General features: G+C 37.0%; 1 protein-coding gene across 1 annotated transcript in view; it reads left to right on the forward strand.

The window, feature by feature from the left end:
• LOC130244126 (1-phosphatidylinositol 4,5-bisphosphate phosphodiesterase beta-4-like) overlaps positions 1 to 26,962 on the forward strand; it is a 66,210-nt gene extending 39,248 nt beyond the window's left edge. The window contains 9 exon segments of the mRNA XM_056476411.1: positions 2 to 20; positions 111 to 206; positions 2,194 to 2,291; positions 7,550 to 7,694; positions 9,659 to 9,743; positions 12,666 to 12,790; positions 19,058 to 19,109; positions 24,472 to 24,574; positions 26,768 to 26,962. Of these exon segments, the coding sequence (XP_056332386.1) occupies positions 2 to 20; positions 111 to 206; positions 2,194 to 2,291; positions 7,550 to 7,694; positions 9,659 to 9,743; positions 12,666 to 12,790; positions 19,058 to 19,109; positions 24,472 to 24,574; positions 26,768 to 26,962 (918 nt within the window).
• Positions 26,963 to 27,136: the final 174 nt, after the last annotated feature.

Genomic DNA, 27,136 nt, shown 5'->3' on the forward strand with positions numbered 1-27,136 from the left:
AAAACCTGAAGTTGAAAAAAGTAGTGACATCTACACCTTACAAATAGTTTAATGCAGAAAGGTTTGAAGCATCTTTAATGAGTTTGCCAACCATGTTTTATCCTGCACAGAACAGCTGGAGGACTTCAAAAAGCACATGGAGGCCGGAGAGCCCAGCGTCTCCACAAACCTGTTTGAAGATGAGAACGAGGATGAGACGAACACCGGTGAGAGTCAACATGCGTATTCCTATTCAGTTAATTCACATCCGCATTCACATTCAGTTAATAAACATCTGCATTCACATTCAGTTAATAAACATCTGCATTCACATTCAGTTAATAAACATCTGCATTCACATTCAGTTAATAAACATCTGCATTCACATTCAGTTAAAACACATCCGCTTTCACATTCAGTTAATTCACATCCGCTTTCACATTTAGTTAATAAACATCTGCATTCACATTCGGTTAAAACACATCAGCATTCACATTCAGTTAATTCACATCTGCATTCACATTCAGTTAATTCACATCTGCATTCACATCCGGATTCACATTCAGTTAATTCACATCTGCATTCACATTTAGTAAATTCACATCCGGATTCACATTCAGTTAATTCACATCTGCATTCACATTTAGTTAATTCACATCCCGATTCACATTCAGTTAATTCACATCTGCCTTCCCATTCAGTTAATTCACATCCTGATTTACATTCAGTTAATTCACATCTGCATTCAAATCCGGATTCACATTCAGTTAATTCACATCTGCATTCACATTTAGTTAATTCACATCCGGATTCACATTCAGTTAATTCACATCTGCATTCACATTTAGTTAATTCACATCCTGATTCACATTCAGTTAATTCACATTTGCATTCCCATTCAGTTAATTCACATCCTGATTTACATTCAGTTAATTTACATCCGGATTCACATTCAGTTAATTTACATATGCATTCCCATTCAGTTAATTCACATCCCGATTCACATTCAGTTAATTTACATCTGCATTCCCATTCAGTTAATTCACATCCCTAATCACATTCAGTTAATTCACATCTGCATTCCCATTCAGTTAATTTACATCCTGATTGACATTCAGTTAATTCACATCCCGATTCACATTCAGTTAATTCACATCTGCATTCCCATTCAGTTAATTCACATCTGCATTCCCATTCAGTTAATTCACATCCGGATTCACATTCAGTTAATTTACATCCTGATTGACATTCAGTTAATTCACATCTGCATTCCCATTCAGTTAATTCACATCTGCATTCCCATTCAGTTAATTCACATCCGGATTCACATTCAGTTAATTTACATCCTGATTGACATTCAGTTAATTCACATCCGGATTCACATTCAGTTAATTCACATCTACATTCCCGTTCAGTTAATTCACATCCTGATTTACAATCAGTAAATTTACATCTGCATTCCCATTTAGTTATTTCACATCCGGATTCACATTCAGTTAATTCACATCTGCATTCACATCCGGATTCACATTCAGTTAATTCACATCTGCATTCCCATTTAGTTAATTCACATCCGGATTCACATTCAGTTAATTCACATCTGCATTCACATTTAGTTAATTCACATCCCGATTCACATTCAGTTAATTCACATCTGCATTCCCATTCAGTTAATTCACATCCTGATTTACATTCAGTTAATTTACATCCGGATTCACATTCAGTTAATTTACATCTGCATTCCCATTCAGTTAATTCACATCCTGATTTACATTCAGTTAATTCACATCCGGATTCACATTCAGGTTATTTACATCCGGATTCACATTCAGTTAATTTACATCTGCATTCCCATTCAGTTAATTCACATTTGCATTCACATTCAGTTAATTCACATCTGCATTCACATCCGGATTGACATTCAGTTAATTCACATCTGTATTCACATTCAGTTAATTCACATCCGAATTCACATTCAGTTCATTCACATCTGCATTCACATTCAGTTAATTCACATTTGGATTCCCATTGTATTAATTAACATCCACATTCAAATTAAGTTAAATCACATTCGCATTCACATTCAGTTAAATTCCCTTTTATGCTTGGCTGTTCTTCACTAACATGGCATAATTTTTATATTCAGTCCATATATTTTGTTTGTTTGTTTGTTTGTTTGTTTGTTTGTTTTAATGACTGGTTTTTAATCTTCAGCTGAGCTGTTGAATGAAGCTCATCCTGAGCGGATTCATGGATGTCTGGTCACTGAGGAGGAGAATCGAGAGGAAGAGGTCCTTCTGAGACACAGAAAGGTTCGTAAATCACCTTTATGTTAGGTTTAATACAAGATTAATTCAGCACAGATGAACATGCTGGATTCACTCATACAGAGCACAGTGAGAAAAATGCATTCTTAAACATCACTATTATTTATACTATTTAATACATTTTTGAAATAATAAATATTGTAGTTTAAAGTCATATTTTGAATGATAAATGTTTAGAAAATAGTTTTTTTTATGATTTTGTGCTTTTTGTTTTATGTTGGGCGACACAGTGTCTTAGTGGTTAGCACTGTCACCTCACAGCAAGAAGGTTGCTGGTTTGAGTGCCGGCTGGGCCAGTTGGCATTTCTGTGTGGAGTTTGCATGTTCTCTGTGGGTTTTCTCCAGGTACTCTGGTTTCCCCCACAGTCCAAACAGATGCGCTATAGGTGAATTAGGTAAACTAAATTGGCCATAGTGTGTGTGTGTGTGTGTGTGTGTGTGTGTGTGTGTGTGTGTGTGTGTGTGTGTGTGTGTGTGTGTGTGTAAATGTGAGAATATATGGGTGTTTCCCAGTATTGGGTTGTTTCTGGAAGGGCATCTGCTGTGTAAAACATATGCTGGAATAGTTGGCGGTTCATTCCACCATAGCAAGCCCTGATTAATAAGGGATTAAGCCAAATGAATGAATGAATTTTTTATGTTTCTTTTGAACTTTTAATGCATTCTATTTCAGTTTTATGTTTTAATCAATCAGCTTCATTTGTTTTATATTATTTATTTATTTATAATTATTGCGTGATCATTCTTTATTATTTGTATTATTTTAATTAATTTAATACTCATTTTTAAGTTTTTTTGTGTTGTTGTCATTTATTTTGCCTTAATAGTTGCTTTACAGGACATTTAATTCTTATATACTGTATGTTTTGTTTTACTTTGTATTAGTTTTTTCAATATTTCTGTATAGTTTGTATGAATCATTTCATTTTGTAAATTTATTTCTTTATTTCATTAACATTTTAATTAATTTAGTATTTTTGCAGTTTAAAAGCTGTTTATGTAGTTTTTACTATTATTTTCAACATTTTCTGTTATCATTTGACTGAGTATTTTTGTGATTTACTTGCTTTATTAGTGCGCTTTACAATTTCAGTTTTAATTTTATTGGTGATTTAATTGTTTAGTTGTTGCTTTTGTAATTTAAAACAACAAAACATCTAAATAGATGTATACACTCTATACAGGTGACACGTTGGTTCAGTGATTAGCACTGTCGCCTTACAGCAAGAAGGTTGCCGGCTGGGCCAGTTGGAATTTCTGTGTGGAGTTTGCATGTTCTCTTCGTGCTCTGCCACAGTCCAAACACATGCGCTATTGGTGAATTGAATAAGCTAAATTGTGTGTGTGTGTGTGAATGAGTGTGTGTGTGGGTGTTTCCAAGAACTTGGTTGTGGCTGGAAGGGCATCTGCGTTGTAAAACATATGCTGGAATAGTTGGTGGTTCATTCCGCTGTGGCGACCTCTGAAATAGAGACTAAGTCAAAGGAAAATGAATGAGTGAATGTATACTATATGTATAGTGTCATTTTTAGTTATTTTTGTTATTATGAAAATTATATAAAACGTTATAAAAACCTACAGTACATTTCATTTCAGTCAGCATATTTGTTTGCTTATTTTTACATAATTTTACAGTTTTAGTAATCAACAATAACTCATCTTTTATCCTCTTTGGTCACTGTAAACTATCGTCAAAAAACTATTGTTAAAAAAATCCAGCCAGACATCTTTATTTTCCACTAAAGAAACGAAGTGGTGTGTGAGTAGTGTTACTTTTCTCCTTTAAAGCTTTTATCATTTCTGTATTTGAGATGTGTTTTTCAGACTGACCCGGTTTGCTTTATTAACACTCGTCTGACAGCTTTATTCTTCTTCTTCAAAGAGTGTGTCACTGAAACAGACTCACGGTTTTCATCATGTGTTGAGGAGCGTCTTCACTTTAGGCCTCTGATCACTATAATGGACTGAAGATGCTTTTATTTTCCTGCCAGATTCACCCATTACTGTCCTTTTCTCCTGATGATAGAAATCTCTGTGTCATCCACAAACTGAGCACGCAAAGTTCACAGACTTCACATGTCAGAACTGGAACTTGGTAGTGATGCTTAAAGGGAGAGTTCACCTTAAAAATGACAATTCTGTAATCGTTTACTCTCTCTTTACTTGTTTCAAGAGGGTTTTTTTCTTCTTCTGATATTAAATGTATTCTTTATTAAATAATATAAGCTGTAAAACGACAAAATGACGAAAAATACGCAAATATGTACAATTAAAATAGAAAACATAAGGATAAAAGGAAACCAAAAACTACAAATACATTTCAAAAATGCTAAAGCTAAATAAATGTTAATCAAAATAAAGAAAATATATTAATACAAATTAAACTTTTAAATATTAATGCAAACTAATCCAAATACATCTAATAAGTAAGTGTGTCTATTTAATAAGTACTAATATCTTATAAGATATAATAATATCTTTAATAAGTACTAATACCTATTAAATTGATAGTAGCATCTAATGGATAAGTACTTGTATCTAATACATACATACAGTCTTGTGCAAAAGTTTGGGCACCCCTGATAATTTTCATAATTGCAAGCGATAGCCTGCTGGCCTTTCAAATCAGTAAATTCATTTGCACATATTTTATACCCTTGGTATAACAGACAGGTGCATAAATTTTGGCGCCCCAACAGAATATCGACATCAATCTTTTGTACAGCCACCTTTTGCTGAAATAACAGCCTGTAGACACTTCTTATAGTAAAGGATAAGTCCCTGAATTCTTGCTGGAGGCCTTTTGGGCCATTCTTTCTTGCACAATTTCTCCAGTTCAGTCAGGTTTGATGGGTGCTGAGCATGAGCGGTCCTTTTCAATCCATAGATTTTTGATGATGTTCAAGTTTGGGGACTGGGATGGCCATCCTAGATCATTGTATCATGTCTGAGCATGAATTCCTGGGTTGATCTTGAACTGTGCTTTGGGTCATTGTCTTGCTGTAACATCCAACCCTGACATAACTTCAGCCTCTTGACTGATTCCTGAACATTGTTCTTCAGAATCTGCTGATACTGAGTGGAATCCATGCGACTTTTAACTCTGGCAAGGTTTCCAGTACCTGTGCTTGCTACACATCCGCACAGCGGGATGGACCCTCCACCATAGTGATCATGTTCTCCTAGAATGCTGTGTGCTTTTTCCATCATGCAAACCATCTATGGTTGTGGCATCTATCCACAGTATATATTTTCCAAAATGATTCAGGCTTGTCCAGATGAGCCTTTGCAGACCTCAAATGACTCTTCTTGTTGGCAGAATGCAAAGAAAGGCTTCTCCTGCATCACCTTCTATTGAGCTGTTCTTTGTGAAGAATTTGCTGGGCTGTGAAACGATGTACAATGACATTATCGGCAGCAATATGTTTCTAGAGCTCTTTGGAGGTGGTCTGTGGTTTGTCTGTGACCATTCTTACCTTTGCCTTTCAGATATTTATCTTGGTCTAGCCCATCTTACTTCCACCAGAACTGCTCAACCATTGTCTTACTATATGTCTTACTAAATTTCTGACTGTGGAGAGAGAGACTTTAAACCTTTGTGATAGCTTTTGTATCCTTCTCCTTTTTCATGTTGGTGAATTATCATAGTTTTTAGGTCATTAGGAAGTTCTTTTGAGGTTCCCATGTTGCTACTTTCAGGTTCACAAAAAAGAGAAGCACAACTAGCGATCAGCTTTCTGAAAGAACATTTTTCATGACTGGTTGTACTTTGTGTTAGGATTTTTAAAGGTTCAACCATAGACTGTAAAATATATGGACGTAGTATCCATGACATCACCCATAGGTTTCTGAAGAGCGCAAATGAAGCTACAAGTAGGCGCGGCCAGCCGTCACCATTTTGTTCGCGCGTCATCGCACCCACGGCGGGATACCAAACAAGGGCAAAGAGGCGGAGAGTGAGCGGAGCTACAGACACCTGCTGGCACTTCTGCTTAGACCTGGCTAAGACAGACTTTACTTTGGGAGAAACACTTAATACTGTATTACCTACATGTGCTTGGTTGTACACTATATCAGTAAAGTGTTTAGACTGTTACAAACACTGTTGTACTACATTGAGCCACTAAGCATTCTTATGACGTTTTTCAACAGGAGGATAAACGCGAAATACGTCCAAACACTTCAAATATAGTGTGTGTTAGTAAATGCAAGACTATTGATGAAATCCAGCATAACACTGTATGACAACGCTTCAGATGACTGTTCTAGCCTACAGCTAATCAATCTGTCAGATTCTGGAGGGCATTACAGCTCTAAAGAACATCATAAATGATAAATGATCTTAAATAAAACAAATACATTTATAGAGATGGTATATAAGTATATAATTTCACTCACCTTGGAAACGGAGGCAATGTGAATGTTTTGTGAGCACAATTAAGTGCACACAGCATGCCATATCATCTGATAATTGTAGGAAATAATCCCAAAAGGCAATTGACTGTGTAAAGAAACATTAACCAAAACAATAATGCGATGTATATGCCGAGTTTATCGGCTAATTAGCCGTATTCAGCTGAGGTGACGAGACAGCGAGCAGCGAGACCTAGCTGTCACTCAAGTAGCCACGCCCTTAATTATGCAGACTTAATATAACTTAATAAAACGAAACGGATGAGTTATAAAAAAATTCACCCCCCTCACAGTTGTCATGAAGGTTAATCATGGCTGTATGCACCAAAGCCATCATTTGTACCAGGCTGTTAGCATGTTTTTATCAGTTGTAAAAATGGCCAATTTCCCATTGCAGTCAGAAATGACCTGTACTTCCTGGAGCCAGCCCCCCAAGGCAAGTCGATGAATTGCAGTTTTAGTTACTTCCGTATTGGCTTCCTGAGGGAGAGCGGGAGGTTGCCGCTTGGGTTCAACGAGTCACTCATATCAATTTTGTGTTGTTACCAGTCAGCATTAAGTGACTACAGGTTTTGAAATCCACACAAAAAAGATAGGGACAGCTTTGCACAGCTTATTTTTCAGTTTCAATGTAATTTCACACATCTAATGAAAAAGCACTAGTATCTAATGAATAAGTACTAGTACTTAATGGAAAAGGTACTAGTATCTAAAAAATAAGTACTAGTAACATGAAAATAGAAACTAGTATGGGTTATAGATTAAATGTCATAAATGGCTTGCCATACGGTGTTTATTATAGTTATAGACTGTGTGCTGTTCTCTTCCAGGCTGAGGAGGAGAATGTGGCAGATGAACTGGCTGTGATTCAGTCGTACACATATGTCGCGGCCACCACCAACATCCACCCGTATCTGTCCAACATCATCAACTACGCCCAGGCTGTCAAATTCACTGGCTTTGATGAGGCTGAGGGCAAGTACAAGTGCTCTAAGCACACCCATATCAACTCATCGGTTATTTTAACAGTTTCTATGCTGTCTTAAGTAGGGGTGTAATGGATCAGTTGATTCGAACCGTGGGTTATGATCTGAACATATTATGGAATGCACGTGACCTGTAGATGAATAACTTTACAGTTTTACTTGTAGATTAATCCTTCGTTTTTAACAGTCGCAGAAAGATCGCCTCCTGCGTCATTCAAATCGCATGCATGAAAACATTTAGTCTTCCACGTAAATTATAATCATGACAGACGACATTGTGGCGGCATTTAATGCTTTTTAGCATGTACTTACACTAGGTACAGTTCACTTGGACCGTGCCGAAGTGCACTTGTCCCCCCAACAGCCCGCACTCACACTGCGTCTTTACATTCCGAGCCGGAGAATGCTTATATCATCAATGATGCGACTGTTCAGTTTAACAAAAGAGAAGCGCTCTCGCTCGGCACAGTGGACAATGCTTTAGTTCTATTGATTTGTATTATTTTTATTCGTTTGGGATGCAGTGACACAGTCAATTATTTTGCTGAACAGATCCACGTATTTTGATGCTTATAAGTTATCATACAAGTCCTCGTGCTACATGTATTAGGAGGTTTGCTGAAGGTATTAGTTCATGTTCATTGTACAGTAAGAATGATTAATAAATCCATATTAACCCGCCTTCAGTTTTGCGATGCATGCTTTGCACTCACACTACAGGCGTACCACACCAAAGCCTAACTGAACCGCTCTCTGGTACACCTTTTCCAACTGAACCACACTTGAGCCCAAATCGGAGCACTCACACTTGTCAAATAAACCGGGAAACACGCCTGGGCATGGTTCGGATAGCATAGTGTGAGTGCACCCTTAGGTTATTAAAGCTGTTTTCTGTCACTTCTTGTTTAGCCTGCATTAATGCATTGAGGCCCAATCCCAATTCTATTTTTGTACCCCTACCCCTTTCCCTTCCCCTTCTCCATGGCCCTTAAAACAGAGTGTGAAGGGGAAGGGCTTCAAAATTTACCCCTAAGAAATGGGACAGCACTACAGCACCTGCACACGTCATCATATGTCATCACGATCTCTTGCTTCATATGAGATCAGATGATCGCGACTGCTGTAGTTATTCCAGTTGCTTTATTTTTGGTATTTATCTTCAGGAAATCACTGAAGGCATATTTTATGTTATCATAACGATCTTATGTGGCAATAAGATCATAATACTGTGCATTTAACACTGTGGTCATATTCATCAATGTAAACACACTAAAAACAGCATTAACATTATAGCAGACACTGTAAAAAGCTCATTCTCAGCCACTAGACTTTTCTGACAGGGGATTCGAGTGTCATCGAGTGACAGAATGTTGTGGGACTGCTGTACAGGAGTTATTATTAGGATTATAGATTGCAAAATTTTGCGTGTTTTATTTTAACGTTTTATTATGTTTTTTAAAGCATGACTGTAAAAAACGAACGCGGTTATGAATGTATTAAAACGTGTGCTTATTTGTTCGTAAAATTCATAATAATGTAAAAAAAAAAATCTTAATATCTCCTTACTTCCGGGTGAAACTATCCTGCCATTGTGGCTGGTGTATTCTGGGAAATTACCCCTTGGTTTCGAGTGTGGTCCTGAAAAATCTTTGTTCGAAGGGGTATTCATCCCTTCCCCTTAGCCCCACGCCTTCAAGCTAAAGAGAATTGGGACTCCCCTATCCCTTCACGGGAACATGCAAAACAAGGGGTAGGGGTAAGGGGAAGGGCTAAGGGCCAGAATTGGAATTGGGCCTGAGTGTAAAGTACACAATCATTAAAAGATCAGGATCTCAATTCAAACCCCTACGCAACATAAATTATAAATGATGATGATTTGAATCTTTTGAATCAGTCAGAGTCTTTTTTGTTGTACTGTAATATAATGTTCACGTTTCATCTGTATAAACGCAGAAAAAAATATCCACCACAACATGTCTTCCTTCAACGAGTCTGTCGGTTTGGGATATTTGAGGACAAATGCCATCGAGTTTGTGAAGTATCCTTTTTTAAGCATGCTGATCTCATACAAATACTGTACACATTACTCTTAAAACATTATTCATCCATTTATTCTTTTCCTTAAGCTTAGTCTCTTTATTTATCAGGGGTCACCACAGCAGAATGACCCGCCGACTATTCCGGCATATATTTTACGCAGTGGATGCCCTTCCAGCTGCAACACTCATTCACACACACACTCGTACGCTGCAGCTTTTAGTTTATTCAATTCCCCTATAGCGCATGTGTTTGGACTGTGGGGGAAACCAGAGCACCCAGAGGAAACCGACGCCAACACTGGGGAGAACATGCAAACTCCACACAGTATTTCAACACTAAAAGTGTGTCACATAAAAGGATAAAAGAGATACAGAATTTATCAGTCTCAAGATGTAGATTAAAAGATTTCTTTTGCAGTTTCTTTAGATGTACCTTTCATTTCTGTTCATATGCTTCATTCAGTTTATTAGTTTTTAATATGATTTTTGCTGCTTTTAATTGAATATTTCTTTTGTAATTTGATCATGCTTTGGTTACTGTAACTTTAATATTGCAAATTATTATGTTGCTAGTCTTTTTCTATCCATTTTTTAAACAATGTTAGATATTTTCAGTTTTATAATCATTTTTGTTCACTTTATTACACTTTTAACACGATTATTTTAAGTAATAATGTTTTTAATTATAAATGTTTTTACATGTTTTTTGTTTCTGGTTTATGCTGAATTAATTTTATTAGTTTTAGTATTGCTTTTTAGTTTTTAATTAGAGTTTTATTAGTCTTTAATAAGGGCGTCACAGTGGCTCAGTGGTTAGCACTGTGGCCTCACAGCAAGAAGGTCGCTGGTTTCAGATCCAGCTGGGTCAGTTGGCATTTCTGTGTGGAGTTTGCATGTTCTCCCCAGTGTTGTCGTGGGTTTCCTCCGGGCTGCTCCGGTTTCCCTCACAGTCCAAACACATGTTGTATAGGTGAATTAAATAAACTAAATTGGCCGTGATGTATGTGTGTGAATGTAAGAGTGTATGGATGTTTCATTTCGCTGCTGTGTCGAGCCCTGATAAATAAGGGATTAAGCCAAAAAAATGCAGTTTAATGAACAGTTTAATAATAATTATTATTATTATAATTTGTGATTCACCACTATAACTTTTAATGCAATTCTTTTTTTATGCTTATTTATTGTTTTTACTGATTATTGTTGTGTGATATTTATTTGCGAGTTTATTTCAATTTTTTTTTTTTTAAATCTTTTCTTTGTATACTTCTAGCACCATCATGAAGACAATGTCTTCTTGGTAGCACTTTACATTAAGGTTGCAACTCACTGTGCATCAATTGATGTTAACAAGCATACATTTGGATGTTAATAATGCATTAGTAAATGTTGAACTATGATTAATACATATTAAACAATGTTGTTCATTATGAGTCAATGTTAGTAAACATATTATAAAGCGTGATCATATTATTATTATTGTTAATATTATTGTTATTAATATTATTTATACATTTTCCTGTATTGATGGTTTTGCTGTTGAAGCTGTAGTTCACGTCTCTGTTTCCGGGGGGCGCATGAGGTCAAAGAATTAGATAGTTTGCAAGATTTTCACTTACTTTAGTTTTTCCAGGTACAGTATTAATACTTATTTTATTATTGGTGATTATTTTGCTGTTGTTACAATAATTATTGTATTAATTGGCAAATGAAATATCTTAAAATCATAGGCCTGTGGAAACTAATGTAATTCTGTCATTTGATTTTGAGTAAATCATAAAAATTATTATTATATATATATATATATATATATATATATATATATATATATATATATATATATATATATATATATATATATATATATATATATATAGTATATATATATATATATATATGTATGCAGTATAATATATAAAAAAAAATTCTGGATTTTACATTTAATTTCTGTTTGGGAATTTGGATTTTGTACATAAATTGAGTATAATGTAACGTGTACATGACATTTAATTTTTGTCTTTTAAAAGTATTATATTGAATTATTTTAGTTGAAATGTCAACATTTTCAGATATCAAAGGGTGTTTTTTTTACTGGAAATGTAAATATTTATTTTGACAATCTTTTTTATTAGCGCTAAAAATATTTTATTGATTTATTTATTTATTCAATGCAGTTTATAATTTCTAATTTATTTATTATTTATTAATAATAATAATAATAATAATAATAAATAGTTTTATGTTATTTATTACATTTAATTAGCTTATTTATTAATAAATTTGTGGGAATTACAACTTTAGTTCAGAGTCACACTTTTGTACATTTATTCTTATTCATTGCGTGCATGCGTGCGTGTGTAGGACTGTGTGTGTAAGACATTGAGTGTGTGTCTGTGTGACAACTGTGTGTGTGTGTGTTAAATTCTGTGTTAGTGATTGTGTGTGTCTGTTTGACATTGTGTGTTTTGCATCTGTGTGTGTGTGTGTGTGTGTGTGTGCGTGCGTGCGTGTGTGTGTGTGTGTGTGTGTGTGTGTGTGTGTGTGTGTGTGTGTGTGTGTGTGTGTGTGTGTGTGTGTGTGTTTGTGTGTATGTGTGGTTGTTTGTACATGCATGTGTGTGTTTGTGTGTGTGTAAGCCAGTGAGTGTGTGTCTGTGTCACAGTGTGTGTGTGTATGTGACAGTGTGTAATGCTCCTAATAAGAGTAAGACCAGTGAAACAGCAGAGAAGTGCAGCTTGACTGCGGGGTCTAGCAGTTTGTAATGAGAGATCCGTCAAAACCCCTGTTCTCATCCAAAAGAGGCTCGTTCAAAGAGCGTTTGTAGTGTGTGTGTGTGTGTGTGCCTTCAAGCATGAGGAACTTAAAACACCAGGCAGAAAAGCCCCAAACCTTTCCTTTTTCCTTTCCTTGAATGAGATGCACAGCTACAACAAGCGCCAGATGAGCCGCATCTACCCCAAAGGAGGACGAGTGGACTCCAGTAATTACATGCCACAGATCTTCTGGAACGCCGGCTGCCAGATGGTTTCCCTGAACTTTCAGACCCCAGGTACTGTAGACGGCACCTGCACACACACACATGCTACACATGCCCTAATACTATCACACAGACACGCATAACATTCATACACACACTAACATGCATACAATGTGCTGATTCACACTAACACTCACACACATACTGCACATGCACTAACACACACATGCTTTAGCAGCTCTGGCCTGACTCCATCTGCATCAGTCACTTCACATTTTTACTTTTCACTGACCGTTTTGGACTTGACCTACTGTTCAATATGCTTACCGAGTACATTTCCAAAGATTCATTTTGCTCCAAACTTATTTTTTTTTTATTTCTTGGAGGTAAAAAATGAGTTTCTTTCCAAATTCAAATACATTTCTTGGATTTTCATGAAAAAAAATCCGCTTCAGCCTTTAAAGTATGGTGTCAATTGGAAGATGGGAGGAGAAGTGAATTTAATAGCAGATGTTTTTACTGAAAAGATATTAAAAATGTAAAACAAGAAATCAGGGCAGAACAGGGAACAGCAAGCGAAAACCACTCTTAGGAAGAGCATAAAGTCACCAACAAACTAGAACAGAATTTAGAAAGGACTGAGATTGGCTCTGTAGTAGAATCAGGTACTGGGATTGGTTCTGGAGCAGAGTCAGGGACTGGGATTTTCTCTGTAGTAGAGTCATATCCTAGGATTGGTTCTGAAGCAGAGTCGGGACTGGAATTGGCTCTCTAGGAGAGTCAGGGACTGGATATTACTCTGTAGTGGAATCAGGGACTGGGATTGGCTCTGTAGTAGAGTCATATACTGGGATTGGTTCTGGAGTAGAATCGGGACTGGGATTTGCTCTGTAGTAGAGTTGTAGACTGGGATTGGTTTTGGAGCAGGCACTGGAATTGGCTCTGTAGTAGAGCCAGGGACTAGGATTGACTCTGGCATTGACTCTGAGTCATAGACTGGAATTGGCTCCGGAGCAGAGTCAGGGAATGGGATTGACTCTGTAGTAGAGTTGTAGAGTATGATTGGTTCTGAAGCAGTTCTGTAGTAAACTCAGGAATTGGAGTTGGTTCTGGAGCAGAGTCAGGGACTGGGATTGACTCTGTAGTAGAGTCTGTGACTGGGATTGATTCTGGAGCAGAGTCAGGGACTGTGATTGAATCTGTAGTGTGGCCAGACTCTAGGATTGGCTCTGGAGCAGAGTCAGTGACTGTGATTGGCTCTGGAACCAAGTCTGGAACTGGGATTGGATCTGGAGCAGAGTCTGGGACTGTGATTGGATCTGTAGTGTGACCAGACTCTAGGATTGCGCTGGAGCAGAGTCAGGGACTAGGAAAGGCTCTGGAGCAGAGTCGGGGACTGGGATTGGCTCTTGAGCAGAGTCAGTGACTGGAATTGGCTCTTGAGCAGAGTCAGTGACTGATTGGCTCTGAAGCCAAGTCTGGAACTGGGATTGGATCTGGAGCAGAGTCGGGGACTGTGATTCGATCTGTAGTGTGACCAGACTCTAGGATTGGCGCTGGAGCAGAGTCAGGTACTGGGATTGGCTCTGGAGCAGAATCAGGGACTGGGATTGGCTCTGGAGCAGAATCAGGGTCTGGGATAGGCTCTGGAGCAGAGTCAGGGACTGGGATTGGCTCTTGAGCAGAGTCAGTGATTGGAATTGGCTCTTGAGCAGAGTCAGTGACTGTGATTGGCTCTGGAACCAAGTCTGGGACTGGATCTGGAGCAGAGTCAGGGACTGTGATATGATCTGTAGTGTGGTCAGGGACTGGGATTGGCTCTGGAGCAGAGTTGGGGACTGTGATTGGATCTGTAGTGTGACCAGACTCTAGGATTGGCGCTGGAGCAGAGTCAGGGACTGGGATTGGCTCTGGAGCAGAGTTGGGGACTGTGATTGGATCTGTAGTGTAGCCAGGGACTATAGGATTGGCTCTGGAGCAGAATCACGGACTGGGATTGGCTCTGGAGCAGAATAGGGGACTAGGATAGGCTCTGGAGCAGAGTCAAGGATTGGAATTGGCTCTTGAGCAGAGTCAGTTACTGGAATTGGCTCTTGAGCAGAGTCAGTGACTGTGATTGGTTCTGGAGCCAAGTCTGGAACTGGGATTGGATCTGAAGCAGAGTCAGGGAAGGTGATTGGATCTGTAGTGTGGCCAGACTCTAGGATTGGTGCTGGAGCAGAGTCAGGGACTAGGAAAGGCTCTGGTGCAGAGTCGGGGACTGGGATTGGCTCTTGAGCAGAGTCAGTGACTGGAATTGGCTCTTGAGCAGAGTCAGTGACTGATTGGCTCTGAAGCCAAGTCTGGAACTGGGATTGGATCTGGAGCAGAGTCGGGGACTGTGATTCGATCTGTAGTGTGACCAGACTCTAGGATTGGCGCTGGAGCAGAGTCAGGTACTGGGATTGGCTCTGGAGCAGAATCAGGGACTGGGATTGGCTCTGGAGCAGAATCAGGGTCTAGGATAGGCTCTGGAGCAGAGTCAGGGACTGGGATTGGCTCTTGAGCAGAGTCAGTGACTGGAATTGGCTCTTGAGCAGAGTCAGTGACTGTGATTGGCTCTGGAACCAAGTCTGGGACTGGATCTGGAGCAGAGTCAGGGACTGTGATATGATCTGTAGTGTGGTCAGGGACTGGGATTGGCTCTGGAGCAGAGTTGGGGACTGTGATTGGATCTGTAGTGTGACCAGACTCTAGGATTGGCGCTGGAGCAGAGTCAGGGACTGGGATTGGCTCTGGAGCAGAGTTGGGGACTGTGATTGGATCTGTAGTGTAGCCTGGGACTATAGGATTGGCTCTGGAGCAGAATCACGGACTGGGATTGGCTCTGGAGCAGAATCGGGGACTAGGGTAGGCTCTGGAGCAGAGTCAGGGATTGGAATTGGCTCTTGAGCAGAGTCAGTGACTGTGATTGGTTCTGGAGCCAAGTCTGGAACTGGGATTGGATCTGGAGCAGAGTCAGGGAAGGTGATTGGATCTGTAGTGTGGCCAGACTCTAGGATTGGTGCTGGAGCAGAGTCAGGGACTGGAATTGGCTCTGGAGCAGAATCGGGGACTGTGATTGGATCTGTAGTCTAGCCAGGGACTATAGGATTGGCTGTGGAGCAGAATCAGGGACTAGGATAGGCTCTGGAGCAGAGTCAGTGACTGTGATTGGCTCTGGAGCCAAGTCTGGAACTGGGATTGGATCTGGAGCAGAGTCAGGGATGGTGATTAGATCTGTAGTGTGGCCAGACTCTTGGATTGGCACTGGAGCAGAGTCAGGAACTGGGAGTGGCTCTGAAGCAGAGTCAGGGACTGTGATTGGATCTGTAGTGTATCCAGGGACTATAGGATTGGCTCTGGAGCAGAATCAGGCACTAGGATTGGCGCTGGAGAATTCTACTCAATTTTTTGAGTGGAATGTTTAAACTCAAGGACGACATTTATTTGAAATATATATTTTTTGTAAATGTATACAATTAAATAAATAACATAAAAACTGTAGTGTTACTTTTTGTCATTTGAAAACATCCTTGTTGAGTAAAAGTAATTGCTTTAAAGAAAAATGACATGTTTGAATGTGATTGATTGATGAGTGATTGTAGTGTATCTTGTAAATCTTTTGTTCAGATGTGAACTAATGTTCTTTTGTGCATTTTAGTTTTATAGTATGGTACAGATCAGCTGATGTGTTAATATGAGTGTGAATCTGCTGTAATGTTGAAAAGAAAGGCATCTTTGAAGCAGTGTGTGAATGTGAAGGCAGTCTGGGTTCACCTGCAGCTCTTGTTTGCTCTCAGCTTCAGTCTGTGGTTTCCTCTGTTCTGTCTGTTTGAGACAGTTTGATGTGTCACTCATCATGTCAGACAGAGACACCTGGAACAAATCACAAAACACTTAGAAAATCCACATCGCTCCACATTCACTATAGATGATCACTTTATTCATGATCATAGTTATTATTATCTAGTGCACTGTAGTATTATTTTTGATTATTTTATTTATTTGTGTTAGTGCTAGTCTTTTTATTTATTATTCATTCATTCATTCATTCATTCATTTTCTTTTCAGCTTAGTCCATTTATTAATCTGGGGAATGAACAGCCAATTTATCAAGCATATGTTTTTTATGCAGCGGGTGCCCTTCCAGCTGCAACCCATCACTGGGAAACATCCACACTGTACACACTCATTCACACACATACACTACGGACAATTTAGCTTACCCAATTCACCTGTACAACATGTCTTTGGACTTGTGGAGGAAACCCACGTGTACGTGGGAGAACATGCAAACTCCACACAGAAATGCCAATTGGCCCAGCCGAGGCTCGAATCAGCAACCTTCTTGCTGTGAGGCAACAGCACTACCTACTGCGCCACCGTGTCACCCCTTTTTATTTATTTATAAAGTCAAAATAAATAATAAAGTCAGTCAAGTCACTTTTATTTCGATAGCGCATATTGCAGTGTAGATTGTGGCAAAGCTGCTTTACATAGATAAGCCATAACATTATTGAACCTTTAGGGACATATTCAGTATGGTCAGGGAGGTATTTTTATATTCAATTTTTTTATGGGAGTCATTTATTAAATGTTAATATATTGTAGATAAAATCATCAAAGTTCTTCAGCACAGTGTGCACATTTTATTTTATTTTATTGCTTTTTATTTAAATTTATTTTATTCTTATTGATTAAATTTTTATTACTTTTTATTTTATTTTAGATTGCTTTTATTTTAATTTATTTTTTATATCTTTTTATTTTATATTTATAGCTTTCTATTTTATAATTTTTTTGCTTTTTATTTTCATTTATTTTTATTGCTTTTATTTATGTTTTATTTGTATTGCTTTTCATGCTTTTATTTTATTGCTTTTAGTTGTATTTTATTTTTATTGCTTTTTATTTTACTTTTTATTGCTTTTATTTTTATTGCTTTTTATTTCATAAGATTTTTCATGCTTTTATATTTATTGTTTTTTATATCATTTTATTTTTATTGCTTTAATTTTTATTGCTTTTTATTTCATTTTATTTTTATAGCTTTTTTCATTTTATTTTTTATTGCTTTTATTTTTATTGTTTTTTATTTCGTTTTATTTTGATTGCTTTTTATTACTTTTTATTTTGTTTTATTTTATTGCTTTTATTTTTGTTGCTTATTTTGTTTTTATTTTTATTGCTTTTAATTGCTTTTTATTGTTTTTATTGCTTTTATTTGTATTGCTTATTATTTAATTTTATTTTTATTACTTTTTATTTTGTTTTATTTTATTGCTTTTATTTTTGTTGCTTATTTTGTTTTTATTTTTATTGCTTTTAATTGCTTTTTATTGTTTTTATTGCTTTTATTTGTATTGCTTATTATTTCCTTTTATTTTATTGCTTTTTATTTTGTTTTATTTTTATTGCTTTTATTTTTATTGTTTTCTATTTCCTTTTATTTTATTGCTTTTCATTTTGTTTTATTTTTATTTCTTTTAATTTTATTGTTTTTATTTCATTTTATTTTGGATTTTATTTTTTATATTTATTTAATTTTATATATACATTCATTTTTTATATTTTTATTTTATTTCTTTTTATTTAATTTTATTTTTATTGCTTTTTAATTTGGTTTATTCTTATTGCTTTTATTTTATTTTTATCACTTTTAATTTTATTGCTCTTTATTGTTTTTCATTTTATTAATTTTATTGCTTTTTATTATATTTAATTTTATTGATTTTAATTTTATTTAATTTTATTGCTTTAAATTTTATTGCTTTTTATTGTTTTATTGCTTTTAAACATATTTTTATCTTATTTTGTTGCCTTTCATTTTATTATTTTTTATGTTATTGCTTTTTATTATTTTATTTTATTGCTTTTTATTCCTTTTTTGCTTTATTTTATTGCTGTATTTAATTGCTATTTATTTATTTTATTGCTTTTTATTATATATTTTTTTTCTTTTGTTTTTATTTTAGTTCATTTTATTGCTTTTATTTTATTTTATTGCAGTTTATTGTAATTTATTACATTTCATTGCATGATATTTTATTGCATCACATTTTATTGTTTATTTTGTTGCATTTATTTCATATTTTCATCATGTCTATTGATTTAGGGATTTATGTTTTACAATATTTAATTGCATTTATCTTAAGCAAACTGTAAGGTATCATGTGCTGACTTTCAAGTAGGAAAGTGTCTACTCTAGCTATTGAAGTATGAATGGATATTAATTGTTTTTAATCAAGTTTCTCAATATTTTAGCTCATTATGTTTAGTTTGCTAATGCGTTGATTCTCAGTCTGTTGTTTTGTGCAGATCTGGCCATGCAGCTCAACCAGGGCAAATTTGAATATAATGGCTCTTGTGGGTAAGTTTAAATCATCTATGATTTGCAGTATGCTACTAGTTACACTGTAAACCAATTTACTAACTTATCCCTTTCAATAGCAGTAACTTCAATGCTTGAAGCTTGTCCTAGAAAAAAAGCAGCATGAAAATAAAATTAAAAATAAAATAGTGTGTCTTGGAAAAATAAGACAGTAAAGAAAGCCTGTCCTGGAAAAAAATCAGCATGAAAAAGAAATTAAAAGTAAAGTCTGTGTTTGACAGCAGATCAGATATTCTTATTCATTATTAATCAAATGACACACTTTGTAATAATGAACCATCATCGGATGCAGCTATGAAATGAACCAGTTCATCATTACAGAGAAACACAACAGCTTATATTCTTTTTTCCTTCATCCCAAGAGTTTATCAGACCATGACAACTCTCAGAACTTCTAAACTTTCTCTAAACATCATTGATATCAAATAAACTAAAAAACAGCACATATTATGAAGTCGTTTTCAGTTTCCGTTAATCATCAACACATGACTGTCCACGTTTACTTCTCAGAAATATGTTCAATGAAATTTAGTTAAAAAAATAAGTTATTTCTTAGCAAATCAAATATTTTAATCATATATTTTGTTTGTGTTTTATGCAATATATGCAATAATATTAATAATTTTGTGTGTGAGTGTGTTTTCAGTCAGTTTTGGAGTAAAATAATATATATTTATTTTTAAAACATGATCATTATTTGCATTTTTATTTTTGTAAATTACTGAAATTTTTTTTCGTGGTCTTTTATTTTTTTTAATCTAGTTTATTTATTAATTTTTCAGCCTCAACTGGGTCAGTAGGCATTTCTTTTTTTGTTTTTTTTTTAAAGATTTATTTTTGGCCTTTTTGCTTTTATTAGATAGGACAGTATTGAGACAGGAAGCGAAGTCGGAGAGAGGGGGCGTAGGTAAATGTCCTCGAACCGGGATTCGAACTTGGGACGCCCAGACGTGCTACTGCACCATATGTCGGCGCGCTAACCACTAGGCTATTGCGCTGACTTCAGTAGGCATTTCTGTGTGGAGTTTGCATGTTCTTCCCGCGTTCGTGTGGGTTTCCTCCGGGTGCTCCGGTTTTCCCTACAAGTCCAAAGACATGCGGTACAGGTGAATTGGGTAAGCTAAATTGTCCGTAGTGTATGTGTGTGAATGAGTGTGTATAGTTGTTTCCCAGTGATGGGTTGTTGCTGGAAGGGTATCCGCTGCGTAAAACATATGCTTGATAAGTTGGCGGTTCATTCCGCTGTGGCGACCCCAGATTAATAAAGGGACTAAGCCAAAAAGAAAATGAATGAATGAATGGTTTAAAGGTTTTAATGCAATTTGTGTAGGTATACATTTTTTGTTCTTGTTTATAAATTCACATTTTATTTACAATAATTATTTAGCTTTTAACCAACAGTCAATCTCATAAAAACACATTTATTTATTTATTTATTTATTTACATTTATTAGATGTATTTATCTAAATGGCTTAATTATCTTCCGAATGCCGATTTTGGAGTGTCTATTTAGGCTAAGTGCAAATAGCGCACGTTCTTGGAATAAGCTAGTTGAGTGATTCCCACCCATCACCGTTGGATTGACAGAGACAACAAAACTAAAGGGAGCAACAATCAGCAGTGTTAGTAGCGTAGCTCGTAAAGTGCATGGAACCATGTTTTGACGTGATCGATTATGAACTGGGTTTCGAATCCAGTGTCTGATGAACACCTTATTCTTTTTCCCCCCACTACATATCAGATTTTGCCTACTCTTCATCACGAGGAAGACAAGTAGGAATCATTAATAAGTGTGTGTATTATAGAAGCCTCAGATTCACAGAACTGGACTGGAGAGGTGTTATATCCAAATCATAAGCATTATAAGTTTGTAGAAGTTATACATTAAAAACACCCTTAAATATATATTTTAGTACTGCTTCTGTGAACTTGAACAGGTATATTAAAATCCATTAATTTTCACTAGTTGTATTAGTATTTTTTTTTCTAAGTGTGCTTTAAATGCTTTAAAAATCAGTTCAATCTTTGTAGACTAGAAATATATGTACTGTATATCATTTATTTAAAAATGCGGGACAATACATTATAGATTAATTTTATTAAACAATATTATAGTAATCTTATTTTTTAATTCAGCTATAGGGGTGCGGCCAGGTAGGGGACCTACAAAACATTGTGCCCAGGGGCCTCTGAATTCTTAGTCCTGCTTAAAAAAGTATTTGTATATAACTAGAGTTTGCTTATTTTGACACATTATTTAAAATATGTCGAACAATACACAATGAACAAGAAACAATTCAATTAGATTTTTTTTTTGTGTTTTGTTTTTTGATGGGCTAGCAATATCCTTGACATTTTGCCCTGTATAAGTCTAAAATTTCCTACATACGCCAGGGGGAATTAAGTACTGAACATGCCATGTTTTTTCTTGGGAATAATCTTTGACAGGCAGCTGTCGACATAGAATTAAACCAGATTTTGGTTAAAACCCAAAACAAAAGACAGATGAGACAAGACCAACATAGGGTTGTAACAAAGTCAACAGCACCTTCAGAAATGTTTTATGAGAGAAATGGAGATGTGTTCCACACTTATTTTCCCCACTGTATTAGTCCTTAAAAAGTCTTAAATCTGAATTTGTAGAACCCTGTAGAGAACTGACATTATGAAGTCAGGTTATAGTACACCACTGATATTAAGGTTTTTCTCAGGTTTTTTTCTCAGCCGCAACAGTTGTCAGTGTTAATTTGCTGTCATTAAGAGCTGATGTGTGATCAGTGCTGTGAGCCACACCGCGACACTGTGAAACTCCAAACATATTCATTAACACATTAATCACAGCTCGACCCATTAGCATTATGTTTAGCGCTGTAAACTGAATATGGGACAGGGGAGACTTGAGGAAACGGCTGCTGATATAATGAGGATGCTCTGGATTCACAGGTTCCTCCTGCAGAACATTTGTTTGTCTCTCTGTCTGTCTGTCTGTCTGTCTGTCTGTTGTTCTGTCAATTTGTCTGTCTGTCTGTCGGTCTGTCTGTCGTTATGTATGTCTGTTGTTCTGTCTGTCTGTTTGTCTGTCTGTTGTTCTGTCTGTCATTCTGTCTATTTTTCTGTCTGTTATTCTGTCTGTCTGTTGTTCTGTCTATTTGTCTGTCTGTCTGTCTGTCTGTCTGTCTGTCTGTCTGTTTGTCTGTTGTTCTATCTGTTTTTTCATTCTACCTATTTGTTTGTCGTTGTCTAATTGTCTGCCTGTTGGTTTGTGAATTTGTCTGTTTGTAGTTCTGTCTTTCGTTATGTATGTCAGTTGTTCTGTCTGTCTGTCTGTCTATTTGTCTGTTTGTTGTTCTGTCTATTTGTCTGTCTGGCTGTCTGTTGTTCTGTCTTTCTGTCTGTCTGTCTGTCTGTCTGTCTGTCTGTCTGTCTGTCATTCTGTCTGTTTGTCTGTCTATCATTCTGTCTATTTGTTTGTCTGTCTGTCTGTCTGTCATTCTGTCTATTTGTCTGTCTATCAGTCTGTGTATTTGTCTGCCTGTTGTTCTGTCTGTCTGTCTGTCTGTCTGTTTGTCTGTCTGTTGTTCTGTCTGTCATTCTGTCTATTTTTCTGTCTGTCTGTCTGTCTGTCTGTCTGTCTGTCTGTCTGTCTGTCTGTTGTTCTGTCTGTTGTTCTGTCTATTTGTCTGTCTGTTGTTCTGTCTGTCTGTCTGTCTGTGTGTCTGTTGTTCTATCTGTTTTTCATTCTGCCTATTTGTCTGTCGTTGTCTATTTGTCTGCCTGTTGGTTTGTGAATTTGTCTGTTTGTAGTTCTGTCTTTCGTTATGTATGTCAGTTGTTCTGTCTGTCTGTCTGTCTGTCTGTCTGTCTGTCTGTTGTTCTGTCTTTCTGTCTGTCTGTCTATTTGTCTGTTTGTTGTTCTGTCTATTTGTCTGTCTGTCTGGCTGTCTGTTGTTCTGTCTTTCTGTCTGTCTGTCTGTCTGTCTGTCATTCTGTCTGTTTGTCTGTCTATCATTCTGTCTATTTGTTTGTCTGTCTGTCTGTCATTCTGTCTATTTGTCTGTCTATCAGTCTGTCTATTTGTCTGCCTGTTGTTCTGTCTGTTTATCTGTCTGTCTGTCTGTCTGTCTATTTGTCTGTTTGTCTGTCTGTTGTTCTGTCTGTCGTTCTGTCTGTTGTTCTGTCTACTTGTCTGTCTGTCTGTTGTTCTGTCTGTCTGTCATTCTGTCTATTGGTCTGTCTGTTGTTCTGTCTATTTGTCTGTCTGTCTGTCTGTGTGTCTGTTGTTGTCTGTCTGTCATTCTGTCTATTTGTCTGCCATTCTGTCTATTTGTCTGCCTGTTGTTCTATCAATTTGTCTCTTTGTAGTTCTGTCTGTCGTTAAGTATGTCAGTTGGTCTGTCTGTCTGTCTATGTCTGCATGTTGTTCTGTCTGTCATTTTGTCTGTCATTCTGTCTGTCATTCTGTCTGTTTGTCTGTCTGTTGTTCTGTCTATTTGTCTGTCTCTCTGTCTGTCTTTCTATCTGTCTGCCATTCTGTCTATTTGTCTGCCTGTTGTTCTGTCTGTCATTTTGTCTGTCTGTCATTTTGTCTGTCTGTCTGTCTGTCTGTCTGTCTGTCTGTCTGTCTCTCTGTCTGTCTGTCTGTCTGTCTCTCTCTCTGTCTGTCTGTCTGTCTGTCTGTCTGTCTGTCTGTCTGTCTGTTCGGTCTGTCTGTCATTCTGTCTATTTGTCTGTCTGTTGTTCTATCTATTTGTCTGTCTCTCTGTTGTTCTGTCTGTCTGTCATTTTGTCTATTTTCTGTCTGTTGTTCTGTCTATTTGTCTGTCTTTCTGTCTGTCTGTTGTTCTGTCTGCCATTCTGTCTATTTGTCTGTCTGTCATTCTGTCTATCTGTCTGTCTGTTGTTCTGTCTGTCTGTCTGTCTGTCTGTCTGTCTGCCATTCTGTCTATTTGTCTGTCTGTCATTCTGTCTATCTGTCTGCCATTCTTTCTATTTGTCTGAATGTCATTCTATCTATCTGTCGTTCTGTCTGTCTGACTATTGTTCTGTCTGTCTGACTGTTGTTCGATTTGTCTTTCTTTCGGTGTGTCTGTCTTTCGATCTGTCTGTCGTTCTGTCTATCTAGCTATGTGATTTGTGTCTGTCTGTGTCTTTGACCTTAAAATGGTCTGTCGTTCTGTCTGTCTGCCGTTCAGACTTCTATCGGTCTGTCTTTCATTCTGTCTGTCAATTAATCATTCTGCCGTTCTCTCTATCTGTCTGTAAGATGAATATGGGACAGTGGAACTTTGTGAAAACATCTGTAATTGAATTGGATATAATGATAATGTTCTGGATTCACAGGTTCCTCCTGAAGCCAGATTTCATGCGGAGACCTGATCGTATGTTTGACCCATTCTCCGAGACGCCTGTGGACGGAGTGATCGCAGCAACATGCAGCGTACAGGTCAAAGTTCTTAGTTATTCAGAGACTCTATCATTTCTATATTTATATTATATATATATATGTTACAGTTAAAGCCAGAATTATTCACCCTCCTTAATTGTTAGCTCCTCTAATTATTAGCATTCTTTTGCCCAATTTCTGTTTCACGGGTTTTTTCTACACATTTATAATCATAATAGTCATTTTTAGTCATAATAGTCATCAACTCATTTCTAGAAACTGTTTTTTTTTTTATCTTTGCCATGATGACAGCACTTAATATTTGACTAGATATTTTTCAAGATACTAGTATTCAGCCTAAACACAAGTTAAAGTAATTTAACTTCATTAATATGCATGATATACTGTAGCTTTGAAGACTGTTTTTAGATGTTACAGTGTTCAGAGCAGGGGTGTCCAAACTTTTTGGGCCGAGGGCCCGACGCAAAAAAAACGTTGTCCCGGATATATATATATATATATATATATATATATATATATATATATATACACACACATATACATGTATATACATGTTTGTGTATGTGTCTGTGTGTGTGGGGGGCAACGCAGTGGCAGAAGGTTGCTGGTTCGAGCCTCGGCTGGGTCAGTTGGCGTTTCTGTGTGGAGATTGCATGTTCTCCCTGCATTTGCGTGGGTTTCCTCCGGGTGCTCCGGTTTCCCCCATAGTCCAAGACATGCTGTACAGGTGAATTGGGAAGGCTAAATTGTCCGTAGTGTATGTGTGTGAATGAGTGTGTATGGATGTTTCCCAGAGATAGGTTGCAGCTGGAAGGGCATCCGCTGCCTAAAACAAGTGTTGGAGAAGTTGGTGGTTCATTCCGCTGTGGCAACCCCGGATTAATAAAGGGACTAAGCTGAAAAGAAAATGAATGAATGAATATATATATATATATATATATATATATATATATATATATATATATATATATATATATATATATATATATATATATATATGTATGTGTGTGTGTGTGTGTGTCTGTGTGTGTGTGTGTGTATGTGTGTATACAGAAGGTAGAGATGCTCAGTTCTTTACTGTTTCGCAATTAAAAAAATAACAATGTTAAGACTCGAACACACGGGACGCTTTTCGTTTGCGTTTATCGTCAGCGTTTTTTGAGACGTTTTTCCGTTTTCACTGGCATCAAGTAGAAGAATATTCAAAATCACTCCTTGACATTAGATGGTGCTACACAACTTTCAGCTTCTGACAGCCGCTTGTAACACAGATGAAGAAGACAGAAAGTTGACAGGTTTGTTGTTAAAGTTAGTGGCGATTCGAACAAGCATGGATGGTTCAAGTAGCAGCACCAGCTCTAGCGATGAAGAAATGATTATTGTTCACCAGGGCAATAAGCAGATCCATGTTCATCTCGCCTCTGGGCATCTTCTTTAATGTGCGCTCACATTGACAGTTTTGCGCTTGAGCGCCTCCAAGTGCTGTTTACTGTAACTTCAGCAGCTCCGTGCACGTGAACAAAAGTAGCAGTCTGATTGGTGGAGAAGGTTTTGACGTGGCGCATCAAAACAAAAAAACGAGCATGAGGCGTTTCTTTAAAAATTACGCTTTTACGCCTGCCGTTTTGCGCGTTAGTGTGCACGATCACATTGGCGCCCTTTATTTAGTCACAAGGCGTTAAACGTAGATGGAAAATGCTAGCAAAAAACGTCCCGGTGTGCACGAGCCTTTAGAAAGAAATACACAGATATTTAGGAAACGTCAGGGTGTTATAGATGCTAGTTTTAATTTTAAAGAGTTATTAAATAACAAAAACGAAAAACTCTCTGTGTATCTATCCCCTCAAACCTTGCAGATGAGCGATTGATCCGCTGACGCATCAGCCGATTGACGATGTTTTTAAATCCTCCCTTGAAAGGTTGATATGCTGTCAGTGATGTAATTCGTACACAAGCAGCCAATAGTGTTCAGCTTTTTCTGATGACTCCTCCCTCAACATTTCATTGGCTGTGGTTTGGTAGCTTGACTGAGCTGTTGGCGAACCAGTTGTTGTCAGATCATATAGTGTGTGACCCCCTCTTGTGGATCATTTATGTAGTGTCACGTAGTGTAAACTCATCGATTAAAAGACACAAAAACAAGTCATGTAATGTGAACAGCACAGAGATCTGCCGATGTTTAAAGTCATGTAGTGTGAACTAGGCTTAATGAAAACCATGTTTGTGTCTCAGGTGATCTCAGGTCAATTTCTGTCAGATAAGAAGATCGGCACATATGTAGAAGTGGACATGTATGGACTCCCGACCGACACCATTCGCAAAGAGTTTCGCACACGGATGGTGATGAACAACGGCCTGAACCCGGTCTACAACGCAGAAGCCTTTGTCTTCAGGAAGGTAACCTTTAATCCTGCTGATGTCCTGTGATGCTCCTTTTATCCTGCTTTAATGATCCTTAAAGTGTAGCTGAGAATATCAGTGACATAATGACTACACATCATTATCCAGGACGTATAAGATGGGAAATTGTATGGTGAACTTTAATTATATCTACATGGGCTAAGTGAGATCTGTATTATAAAAAGTGACAGTCTAATTATC

The sequence above is a fragment of the Danio aesculapii genome, chromosome 17 (genome assembly GCF_903798145.1).
Source record: "Danio aesculapii chromosome 17, fDanAes4.1, whole genome shotgun sequence".
Taxonomy (NCBI): Eukaryota; Metazoa; Chordata; class Actinopteri; order Cypriniformes; family Danionidae; genus Danio; species Danio aesculapii.